This window comes from Sinocyclocheilus grahami, unplaced genomic scaffold, assembly GCF_001515645.1.
Source record: "Sinocyclocheilus grahami isolate Dianchi unplaced genomic scaffold, SAMN03320097.WGS_v1.1 scaffold487.1, whole genome shotgun sequence".
NCBI lineage: Eukaryota > Metazoa > Chordata > Actinopteri > Cypriniformes > Cyprinidae > Sinocyclocheilus > Sinocyclocheilus grahami.
The window spans coordinates 212,292-224,983 of record NW_015505666.1 but is presented as its reverse complement, the minus strand read 5'-3'; the positions used below and the strand labels follow the sequence as shown (position 1 = coordinate 224,983).

General features: G+C 36.5%; 1 protein-coding gene across 1 annotated transcript in view; it reads right to left on the bottom strand.

Annotated features, from left to right (window-relative positions):
- Positions 1-8,280: 8,280 nt before the first annotated feature.
- The window catches only part of sspn (sarcospan (Kras oncogene-associated gene)), a 7,634-nt gene continuing 3,222 nt past the window's right edge, over positions 8,281-12,692 (bottom strand). Inside the window, exons 2-3 of the mRNA XM_016236311.1 lie at positions 10,690-10,776; positions 8,281-9,279 (exon numbers count right to left, since the gene is read on the bottom strand). Of these exons, the coding sequence (XP_016091797.1) occupies positions 8,920-9,279; positions 10,690-10,776 (447 nt within the window). The 3' untranslated portion in view covers positions 8,281-8,919. The remainder of the gene's footprint in view (positions 9,280-10,689; positions 10,777-12,692) is intronic.

Below are 12,692 nucleotides of genomic sequence, written 5' to 3'. Positions count from 1 at the left end.
AAAAACATGGACGTAGTGTCCGTGACGTCACCCATAGGTTTCTGAAGAGCATTTTTGAAGCTCAAAGTGTGTGGAGACGGCCGTCGCCATCTTGGCTGCGCGTCACTCCCGAGTAATCGAAAATGGGCAAAAAGGCGGGAGGTGGGTGGAGCTGGTTGCTGAAACCACACCCGCCTCGCGCGACGGTGGTGACACAGCAGCGGCAATCCACCTGTCACTCAAGTGGCCACGCCCCTAATTTTGCTGAACTTTAAGGCTTAATATAATTTAAATGGATGAGTTATAAAAAAAAAAATCACCCCCCTCACAGTTGTCATAAAGGGCAACATTTGCTATATAGACCAAAACCACTTTTTGTACCAGGCTGTAAACAAATTTTTTTTCTGCTGTAAAGTTGGGCATTTTAACATGGGGAGTCTATGGGACTGACTTCCTTTTGGAGCCAGTCTATAGCGGCCAGTCGATGAATTGCAGTTTAAGTCACTTCCGTGTTGGTTTCAATAGAGAGACCGGAAGGTTGGTGGCAACATGCTGTGCTTTAGTGTACTACAGACTTTAACTGCAACTGTTATGCAACAAAACTCTGCTGCTTCACTTGCACTGTAGAGTGTGAGACTGTCAGCAGGGTAAAACATCCTTCAATAAGTAGTGTCGTTAAATCCTAGAGCCATTAAACCCGCTTTTGTAACTCATTCATCACATTCAGCAATGATTTTGAAGACAATTACTCGTAATTTCAATCATTCCTGTTATTATGTATAATCTCTAAGTCTCAGTTTTTCTGAAGACTGTTATTGTTTTGTAGTTTTGTCGTTTTTTAAGTCATTATTCCATCATGAAAAAATATCACTTTTTCAGTATTATTGGTTCTGAAAATATTTTTTCTATTAATAAAAAAAACAAAAAAAAACTGAATATTCAGCATCCATTACTCCAGTCTTTAGTAGTTGGGTTTCCATTACAGATTTGTGCAAAACTTTTGCGATATTTTATAAATGTCGATTAAAAACCTATTGCGAATTTCCATTAACCCATGTTAAGTGACTAAAACGTAATTTTTTCCTCTAGTGAAAATCATGGAGATGGATGTTCGTAGGTTTACGTATATTGCAGCCACCGCACTAGCTATTATTTTTAATCAAAGTAGACATAGGCATGTATCTTTAGCGAAGCAGTGCGGAGAGCTGCTTCTGGAACGCTTCTGAAACATGCCGCAGCGCAGCTGGTATAAACACAAGCATTGACTAGAGTGGCCAGTGGCTGTACCAGAGCCATAACGCAGTGTAAAAAAGGGGTTATCCCAGCATTAATGGCAAGGAAAGTGCTTTATACTTGAGAGCGGCCACGTACGAGGTGTTTCTTGGAGGTTATAGTGCATTAAAGAATGATCATGTGACTTTTGCATATGGCAGGTGACCTGTAAATGTGAAAAAAAAATTCCATTGCAGTTTTGCAATTTATATTCATTCTTCGAATTTTTGCTAAATTGATGTGTTTCCATTAGACAAATTTTCAATTCGCAATTTCAATTTGCACAATTTGAAGGCTAATGGAAACGCAGTGTCACATGATCCTTCAGAAATCATTCTGCTCAAGAAACATTTCTTATCAATGCTGAAAACAGCTGTTGCTTAATCACAGTTCCTGTTGCTTAAAATATTAAGTAGAAGTGGAAACTGATAATTTTTTCAGGAGTCTTCAATGAATATAAAGTTCAAAGGAACAGCATACTGTCACTTTTGATCAACTTACATGCTTGCTAAAGAAAGGGATTAATTTCTTTTTTTTTTTAATTATAAAAGTTTACTGAATTGAATGGTAATGTAAATTTGTAAAATCCAGTGTCTGAAAGATGTCTACTGCAAAATAGTTAAATGCTATTTCATTTATAAATGTTTGGGAAGTTTTCCCAGAGACATTCACATCTCTTTTTTTCCTTCAGGAGAAGAATCTGGACTGGTTTCCACGGATGAGGGCCATGTCCTTGGTAAGCTCTGAGGGCGAGAGCGAACAGAATGAGATCCGATCGCTGCAGGAGAGGCTGGACACCACTGTCGGTCTCGTGGCTCAGCTGTCTTCCCAGCTGTCTGAGCTTAAAGAGCAGGTAACATACAGCACGCCGTCCAATGGGACAGCCCGGTTTCACAGAGCCAAACAGTGTTTTTCTTCACGGGGCCTCTGAAGTGTTTACTATTAGGCCCTGCTGTGGAAGTGCGTCAGAGCAGGGGTGGGGCGGTGCCCCGGGGCCATATGGATGTTCCGGCTGTGCTCCGCTGTGTCGGATCACGGCCATCACCTGCCTGGCCCACATGTGATTCCACACAAACAGTTTAACCGATTCACATGACACGGAGAGGGAGAGCTTTGGGTTCTAATGGGATGACGCTGGAAGGAAATTGCTGCCCCATGGCTCTTTTTTTTTTTTTTTTAAGTTCCTCACTAAGGTCTACATGTTTGTTTGACCTTAGACTTCAGATGTGAACTGTACTCGCACGTAAACAAACTGCACAGTCATTGGGAATCGGCACTGATCCAAACCAGTGAGCCTGAAACAGTGGAACCAGAACTCTTAAATCACACCGTGGTGCCGTTCACATCCTCCAGCGGTACTTCTGATTCCTGCCGGTCACGAGGAGCGGGCTTACTGTAATTCTCCTGGCAGTGCTGGATGTTAAATAACTTATTAAAGTGATTTCTTCTCTGACAGCCAGGCCTAATTAAACAGATCCTCCTCACCTCTCAGCTCCAGCCAGGCTGATATCCAGCTCAGATGCAGCAGGCGAAATCTGAACTTGTCATGTGTTAAGACAAACAGGCTCTCTCTGATTCAGAGTGTTCCACCTCCGTTTTCTTGCTAGGGCTGTTTACTTGGAAGTTCCTTCTCTTTGTCTGGAACGGCCACAAGGTCAATGTCGGTTGAAACCCCAGTGTGTTTGGGAAAGGGACCCATGGAATGAGAGGTTGTTTTGATATTGGTGCAAATGACACTATGTTGTAAAGGAACAATTCAGCCAAAAATGAAAATCGTCATTGTCATGTCCGATCCTTTTAAACAGACTTCACGTCAAGAGTGTAGAAATGACACTCTAAAATGGTGATTATGGAGGCAACTTGATTGAAATAATTGACAGAATAATTGTGTCTGTGCTGTCACATTAGCAATATTTCACAGTGAAAAAAAGTCCATTGTCTATTGACAGTAGAGTAGCTCAGAAGTCACTTTCGAACCAAGCAGCTTTCTGATGGTCAATACAGAAAATTATTGAAAATGACTTGAAAATTAATGACATTTGCATGATAAACTTTTTCAAACTGACTAGATATTGCCCACATAATTTCACTGCACAACCATAAATGTAAATGCATCTTCAGAAAGTACACTATTAGAAGATCAGTGAAATTTACAGTAAAAAAAAGTGGCAGCTTTGGTTACTAGAACTTTACTGTTAAAAAGGTAGCATTTTACAGATTGATTTACAGTTAATTTACTGTTAAAATCCTAAATTTACAGTATAAACATTTAAAATATACTGATATACTCCTTACAAACAGGTGGTGGAGAAAAAGCCACATGATTCAATCAATCTATTTTTACTCAGAAATTACATTAAGGATCATTTTTTAATTCTCCTGGGAAAATATTAGTTTTTTTTTTCTATGTACAATAAAAAATAAAATAAAATATAACATAATATGTGGTGCATGGTGTCATACATCCAAATATAAAACACTGTCATGGTACTAAAATAATGCAATAAACATTAATTCAACATTAGATGTAACTTAAAACCATAACGTACATAACTGATAAAACTAAGAAGAAACAGTGAATTCAATAAAAACATGAAAATGTGAGCTGGTACACAAATGTTCTTTTTCACTTCTCAAAACAGTATTTTACTGTAGAATTATATGAAACATCTCATTAGATCTGTTAAAGATGTTCACTCCTATAATAAGTAAATATGACATTAACCAGTTTTGGCAGTTAGCAGCATTTTTACACTCTTTTATTGTAATTACTTTTAAAATATTATTTATTTTTATTTTTTTGGAGCTGTATCCTTTTAAACAGACTTCACGTCAAGAGTGTAGAAATTACACTCTAAAATGGTGATTATGGAGGCAACTTGATTGAAATAATTGACAGAATAATTGTGTCTGTGCTGTCACATTAGCAATATTTCACAGTGAAAAAAGTCCATTGTCTATTGACAGTAGAGTAGCTCAGAAGTCACTTTCGAACCAAGCAGCTTTCTGATGGTCAATACAGAAAATTATTGAAAATGACTTGAAAATTAATGACATTTGCATGATAAACTTTTTCAAACTGACTAGATATTGCCCACATAATTTCACTGCACAACCATAAATGTAAATGCATCTTCAGAAAGTACACTATTAGAAGATCAGTGAAATTTACAGTAAAAAAAAGTGGCAGCTTTGGTTACTAGAACTTTACTGTTAAAAAGGTAGCATTTTACAGATTGATTTACAGTTAATTTACTGTTAAAATCCTAAATTTACAGTATAAACATTTAAAATATACTGATATACTCCTTACAAACAGGTGGTGGAGAAAAAGCCACATGATTCAATCAATCTATTTTTACTCAGAAATTACATTAAGGATCATTTTTTAATTCTCCTGGGAAAATATTAGTTTTTTTTTTTCTATGTACAATAAAAAATCAAATAAAATATAACATAATATGTGGTGCATGGTGTCATACATCCAAATATAAAACACTGTCATGGTACTAAAATAATGCAATAAACATTAATTCAACATTAGATGTAACTTAAAACCATAACGTACATAAATGATAAAACTAAGAAGAAACAGTGAATTCAATAAAAACATGAAAATGTGAGCTGGTACACAAATGTTCTTTTTCACTTCTCAAAACAGTATTTTACTGTAGAATTATACGAAACATCTCATTAGATCTGTTAAAAATGTTCACTCCTATAATAAGTAAATATGACATTAACCAGTTTTGGCAGTTAGCAGCATTTTTACACTCTTTTATTGTAATTACTTTTAAAATATTATTTTGTTTAGAGGCTAAATATCACGTTATTGGGGTCGCTTAAACCCGCGGCCATGAAAAACAACCCCCGGAAAAAGTAGCATAATTCCGCGGACTTGGCAACACTGTGGACATTTTCCGATCCCATCCCACTTTCTGCCTCCGTCGCTTCATGTCATCGAACTCCCCTATTGCACAAAATGCCAAAAATAAATATTTAATATTTAAAATATTTGAATTGGTTTTAATGATGATAAGATTGGATCCCTCCTTAGGCAATTATGCCATTTATGCATCCTGATGTCATTCCAAACCACTTTGACATTATTCTGTGGAATGCAAAAGATGTTTATCAAAATGTTCACGCTGCTCTTTTCCATACAGTGAAAGAAAATGGTGACCATATCTGTCAAGTAAAAAAAGACAAAACCAAGTTTTATTATATACGAACTCCCCTATTGCACAAAATGCCAAAAATAAATATTTAATATTTAAAATATTTGAATTGGTTTTAATGATGATAAGATTGGATCCCTCCTTAGGCATAGTCTTTCTCACAGTTCAGTCATGCAGGTGTGCAGTTATTAACGCAAGACAGTCAACAACATCCTGCATAAACACTCATTAATCTAAATGTACCACACTCCCTTCCTTCTTTCTGCATGTGATGGGTCTGCGTGTGATTGTGCGTGTTGTTGTCATGCTGGTTGGTCGGAGAGCAGATGAGATCTGCAACATGAGCTGAGAGATCGCCCCTGCTGCACTCTTTCCTAAAAGCACTGCAAATCAAGGGGGGGGGGGTTCATTTGACTCAGCGTTCCTGCTTAATTTAATAGTGTACAGAGTGACTCGCTGAAGTTCTGCTGCAGAGACTGAGGAGATCTGCAAAAATATGGTTCTGTTGCGGGAATAGTTCACCCAAAAAAAATTAATTATGCCATTTATGCATCCTGATGTCATTCCAAACCACTTTGACATTATTCTGTGGAATGCAAAAGATGTTTATCAAAATGTTCACGCTGCTCTTTTCCATACAGTGAAAGAAAATGGTGACCATATCTGTCAAGTAAAAAAAGACAAAACCAAGTTTTATTATATATTTTTTTCCTGTTTTGGGCTTCAGCCCATGGTCCCTATTCACATTACAGATTCACAAACACTACTGTTAATTTTTATTATTTTAATTTTATTTTTTTTAAGAAATTAATACTTTTACTCAGCAGTGATGCGTTAAATTGATCAAAAGTGACTGTAAAGACTTGAAAATATTTCAAAATATTTCTATTTCAAATAAAAGCTGTTCTTCTGTACATTTTATTCTTCAAAGATTTCTGGAAAAAGTATCATGCTTAGTGCAACATTTTTAACACTGATAATAATAAGAAATGTTTCTGGGCGACCAAAATGATTTCTGAAGAATCGTGTGACACTGAAGACTGGAGTAATGGCTGCTGAAAATTTAGTTTTGACTTTAGAGGAATAAACTACATTTTAAAATATATAGAGAACCGTTATTTAAAATTGTATTAATACTGTTTTTACTGTGTTTTTGATAAATCCAAACTTTTGAATGGTACTGTACATTATTATTCACATACAGTAAACTATAAAAATGAACAAACCTTATTTATTTTTAATTTTAAAAAACTTGAATATATTATAAAATTATTATTAGCATATTATAATTATTATTATTATTAGATTACATTCACATCATTGTGGATCCAAAGATGGCATATTTCTGTTTGCTTAACAACATGAGAGAAACACATATGAATTGAAATTCAATTAATCATTTTTAAAGGACATGCAATTGAATGATGAAGGAGAGAGGGTTATGTAAATGCCTTTTATTAGATATCAGCTCAAAGGAAAGGTGAGTCATACAAAGCTTACATTTATGGGTTTTTTTCTGTGCTGAAGCATCATGTTGCATCTCTTCCAAACACCAGACTGAAGGTCTCTTTAAAGCAACAGACTCTTTTAACACCTCAGGCAGCTCTCTTCCCGTTGGCAGTGTTCTTTTAATTTGATTTACAAGCTTAATTGGCAAGGACTTAATGATAACAAACAGAGCTTTTTGGTTTGATTGTCAGGCTTTACATTCGCTCATTTTTCACCTCGCCACAAATTTCAAATATGCAATAGACCTATATGTAAAATAAAAAAAAGTTAAAGGCCATTGCATGAATCAGGAGGCAGTGACCTGCTGTTTGTCAAAGTACCCCTTTGAATCCCCCCAATCCCTGACTGACTGCTGTTCACTGGCTGTATGAACTGTGACTTCAGTCCACAAGCCCGTCCAGCCTGGTCACTGCACGCACCTATTATTTCTGACTGCTGTGTACACAGTGCTTTTGTTTTTTAAGTGCTCTAGACAGTTCTTCAGGTAAAGCAGTACTGTATTCAATTAACTGATATGTTATTTTTTTTTTAGAAATCATGTTTCATCTAAGAAATGTTAAAGAGTGTTGCTTCTGTGCGTACACAGTGCTTTTGTTTTTTAAGTGCTCTAGACAGTTCTTCAGGTAAAGCAGTACTGTATTCAATTAACTGATATGTTATTTTTTTTTAGAAATCATGTTTCATCTAAGAAATGTTAAAGAGTGTTGCTTCTGTGTGTATTCTCATGAGTGTTTAATATGGCTTATTAATAGACTAGAAGTTATAAATAAAATCAGATTTGTAAGTCTAACAGTTAGAAACCAGTATTTTAATTTTTTTTCTATAATATTTAAATTTCTTAAAATTATGCATATATATGCATTCAACGATATATATTGTTTCACATAATAAAAAAATGCAAATATGAAATCTAATTTAATACATTATATATTGCATAATTTTAAAATATTTTAATAATCCCAACAGTAATTGAACAACCAGGGATTTTGTCTCAGAAACAATGAATGCACCTAAAGTCAGGCCTCGTTTTGTGTCACTTACTGGTTTCATAGATAAAAATACTCTCCTTGGTAGTGGTAAAAGTAAAAAGTTAACCTCGACAAGCAGAAATTTTCATGTAGAAAAATACAATTACGCTAAAGGTTGCATAAAACTTTCCAAAATATTATAATATGGCAATACAAACGCAGACTCATTCAGCTGCTTTGATAAAAGGTCACATGGCATAAAATATTGCAGCAAACAGTTTCTTCCCTAAAGGCACAAACACTCCCACGCTCCACACGTTTACTTCTCCAGAGAAATCTCTCAGTGCCCTAAACTTTCTATAATATTTTAATTTCTTAAAATTATGCATATATATGCATTCAACGATATATATTGTTTCACATAATAAAAAAATGCAAATATGAAATCTAATTTAATACATTATATATTGCATAATTTTAAAATATTTTAATAATCCCAACAGTAATTGAACAACCAGGGATTTTGTCTCAGAAACAATGAATGCACCTAAAGTTAGAAAAAAAGGTACGTTTGTGAATAATTGCATTTTAAGGTGTTTTGGGTTTTTGAATAAGCAAAATTTAATGCTGGCAATTAAAGGAAATTTAGGCATGCCATTGCCACAACAGGAACAAACACAATGACAGATTGTGTCGCTCATTTTCCTAAAATGTCAGGCCTCGTTTTGTGTCACTTACTGGTTTCATAGATAAAAATACTCTCCTTGGTAGTGGTAAAAGTAAAAAGTTAACCTCGACAAGCAGAAATTTTCATGTAGAAAAATACAATTACGCTAAAGGTTGCATAAAACTTTCCAAAATATTATAATATGGCAATACAAACGCAGACTCATTCAGCTGCTTTGATAAAAGGTCACATGGCATAAAATATTGCAGCAAACAGTTTCTTCCCTAAAGGCACAAACACTCCCACGCTCCACACGTTTACTTCTCCAGAGAAATCTCTCAGTGCCCTAAACTTTCTGCCAATTCTGGGCAGAAGGAGATCCCGTCTGTAGCCCAGCGAAAAACACCTGGTACCTGTGCTTCCATAAGAGGAAGGCCCCCACCAGGCAGACGATAGCCTGAGCCAGGTTCAGCACCATCTGCAGAAGGTAATACATGGGTAGAGTGCTTACGATGGCACTGCAGTCTGTCACACCGCTGTAGGAGAAAGTGCGGGCGATGGGATCCTCAGGGTCCAGGGTACACATACAATGCTCCCCCATTTCCTTGCAGCTGTAGCTGTTAGTCAGGGCGTAATGGTAGCACTGGAAGGCGATGACCACTGCGGAAATGACCAGCCCCATCGTGCACAGGAAGAAGTACAGGAGCTGGGCAGAAGTGAGAGAGCGCTTACAGTCATTTGTGATGATTAAGGCAAGGTGCTGGAAATCAGATTTAAATAGACTAAAAGGCCTATTCTTGTTCATTTAAAACCAGCTCAATGTTCTGACTTGATGACTCAGGAATGTTACTGCCAATGTCAATCGGCCATAAAATTTTAAAAATATGCCTAATTACAAAAACAGATGACCTGAACATTTTGATTTTGTCATTAGTACACTCACACCATACAGACCTAGTATTACTTTCTTTATGTGAAACACAAAAGGAGATATAGCCAGAACCCAGAACATTCACCATACAATAGCAATGATAGTGATTTTAAACGTAAAGCTCCAAAAAAGACAAAAAAGAGAGTTTTTGTGAATGTGCAATGAAGTTCCGCAACTGACAATGTGGGTCACATGACAATGACAAAATGACAAATGAAGTATGTCCGGATTTTCATTTATATTCAAGACATTCATGCTCATTCATATAGCTTCTTTTTTTAACGCTCACAAAGTAACTACTTTCACCTACTCAGAGAGCATGCGATTTCGTATACAGCCATACTTAAATTAAACCGTGCCAATTAGCCTTTTTTTTCTCGATTCAAGTCATGATTCATCTTAAGTTGTAAACATGTGTCCAGAAAATGTTATTTTGGAATACACTGTAAATCAACATAAAACCAAATCCCCTTTTCACTCTTATCAGACCATTCGTTCCCTGATAGCACATCTCAGAGACATCTATTTGATATGTTTGCTCATCTGCAATGCGTTTCCTGTCAGACGTTAAATAGTAAATGCCTTTAAGATGTTTATGATTTAAAATGTACGAAAAACTGACATTTTAAATGCATTTATCAGATGTTTGTACACAGCAGATGCTTTCCAGATGAAGCGCTCTTTAACAGACATCTTGCAGATAATAAAAATAAGTTAGACCAGTTGTGCGAACCACTTCAACTGATTCATTGAAAACAACTGACTCAAAAGAACATCGCTAATTCATTCGTAAGACTTGGAATATTGATTTATGAGTAATATGCGCTACTTTTATTATATGATGCTTTTTGGAGATTTAAATCACCTTCCAATTTTGATGAATGGAAAAAAGAGCTGCATGGACATTCATATCCTTGTGTGTATCACGTAGGCCTATATAAGAGTAAATGATCATCAGCCTATAGGCTATATGGTGACATAATTTTAGTTTCTGGATGAATCAGTCCTTTAAAATGCAAGAGAATTGCCCGCTGCTCGGATACCTACTACATGTTTATCATAGAATCCCCTGCTCTCCGAGCTAAGTTGCACCTCTACATGTTTTAAAGTCCATTTGAAAAGCATTTACAGATGAGGTGCAAATGTAAATCTCGGTTCATCCAAAATATGCATTCATTTTTTTACCTTTACAATAAATTGAGCCGACGCTCTCTCATCAGGCACTCTGGTGATGCAGAAGAGGATGAATCCCAGCAGAGACACCACAATCATCTGCAAAACACAACATAGAGTATTTTTATAGAGTGCTGCAGAGATGACACTTTTTGTAGGCCAACCCAGAAATAAGCATCACCCTGATTCCCTTGACAAAAAACTCAATAGGATTTGTGCATTGGCTTTTGGATTATTGCAGAAAATGAGCTCTGTGACAAACAAACGTTTATGATTCTCACACAGTTTGTTCATCAGGATAACCTTCACAAATGAACACAACTTTTGAAACTGAAAAACAATCGCAAGAAGTAAAAAGCCAAATACTGGCTATAAACGAAACTGCAATCACCACAATCATGACTTTATGTCACCATCTCTAAACTTTGGACAACTCTTTCAGTCTTTATTTAGAAAGCATACTCTTTGAAGTGTTAGCAACTGGCTTTTTCAGAAATTAAAGCTTTAAAGGGGTCCTATTATGCTTTTTCACTTTTTCAACTTTAGTTAGTCTGTAATGTTGCTGTTTGAGCATAAAAAAGATCTGCAAAGTTACAAAGCTCAAAGTCCAATTCGAAAGGAGATATTTTATTTAACAGAAATCACTTTTCAAAAACTACAACGAATGACTTGTTTGGACTACAACGCATATTTTCCGGGATTTGTGATATCACTAATATCGACGAATGGGACGAGACCTGGTTGAGCTGCACTAGAGAGGGCAAAGAGTGTTATCACTATGTCGGAGACACGCTAGCTTTCCCAAGACAGATGAACTTAGAGTGGTTACAATCATCTGGGTTTAAATCGCGCTCAAATTGATTTGATTTTGACGCAATATTGACGCACTGAAGCTCGCAGGCGGCTATGGTAAGGGGCATGACATTTCCCGACCAGGCGCCGAGTGCTGCCAATCACAGCACACACTGGCCCAGCTAACCAATCACAGCACACACTAGCCCAGCTAACCAATCACAGCACATTTCATATTTCAGAAGGCGGCCCTTCATTTGATTCAGGAACAGTTCGAGTCGTTCATGCCAGACTGGGGAGAGAGGTGTTGTAATAATGTAAAATATGCTTGTTTGAGCTGGTTTAAGCTGGTACTTAGTTGGTTATAAGCTGGTTATGAGCTGGTTAAGGTTGGTCATGTGCTGGTTTAAGCTGGTCCTTAGTTGGTCATGAGCTGGTTTAAGCTGGTCCTGAGCAGGAGCTAGTTGCTTAACCATCTTAGCAGTAGCACATGGCCAGTTTAAACCAGCTCATAACCAACTAAGTACCAAGTTAAACCAGCTGCCATGCTTCAAAACATACCAGCATGTGCTGTTTTTTTTCAATAGGGACAGACCTTATTTCAGGCATTTAACTAAAAAAAAATATTTAAAAAAAAAACTTTAACTTCAGGATGATGGAACCAGAAGTGTAAAAATAAAAACTTTAAAGTTCTGGCCAACAAAATACGGTGTCCCTGCAGCAATCTATAGACCTGTTATCTTTTACACCCTAAATGTACAATATATAAACTAATCATACATGCTAATCAAGTTTTAATAGGCCATTTGGAGGGTGATCACCATGATCATGTGCATCTCAGAGTCTGTTGTTGCAAAATGTTGCCATTGTTGTCATGAACACATACCAGTGTACTGGGTTGCTCTAATCTCATTTGCAGTGCAGCAGACCTCCTAAGTTCTCTGCATGTGCCAGGCTTGTTATGAGCCAACCATAACCCTTATTGTAATCAGCATTGTGCAACTCAGCATTGAGTTGTCATCTGATAATATATTGACTGCCGTTGCAAATTGAATAACTTGACCCCCCACCCTCCAAGATATCTTTATCTTCCACGCTTTTTATCTCACTCTTTTCTTCTTTGTCTCTCTCTGTGTTTTCCCCGCTCTTTTTCTCAGCGTGATTGAGAGTCTTGTGACTAACGTGTGGTATCTATTTTGATTGTTTTTCCCAGGATCTGAGGC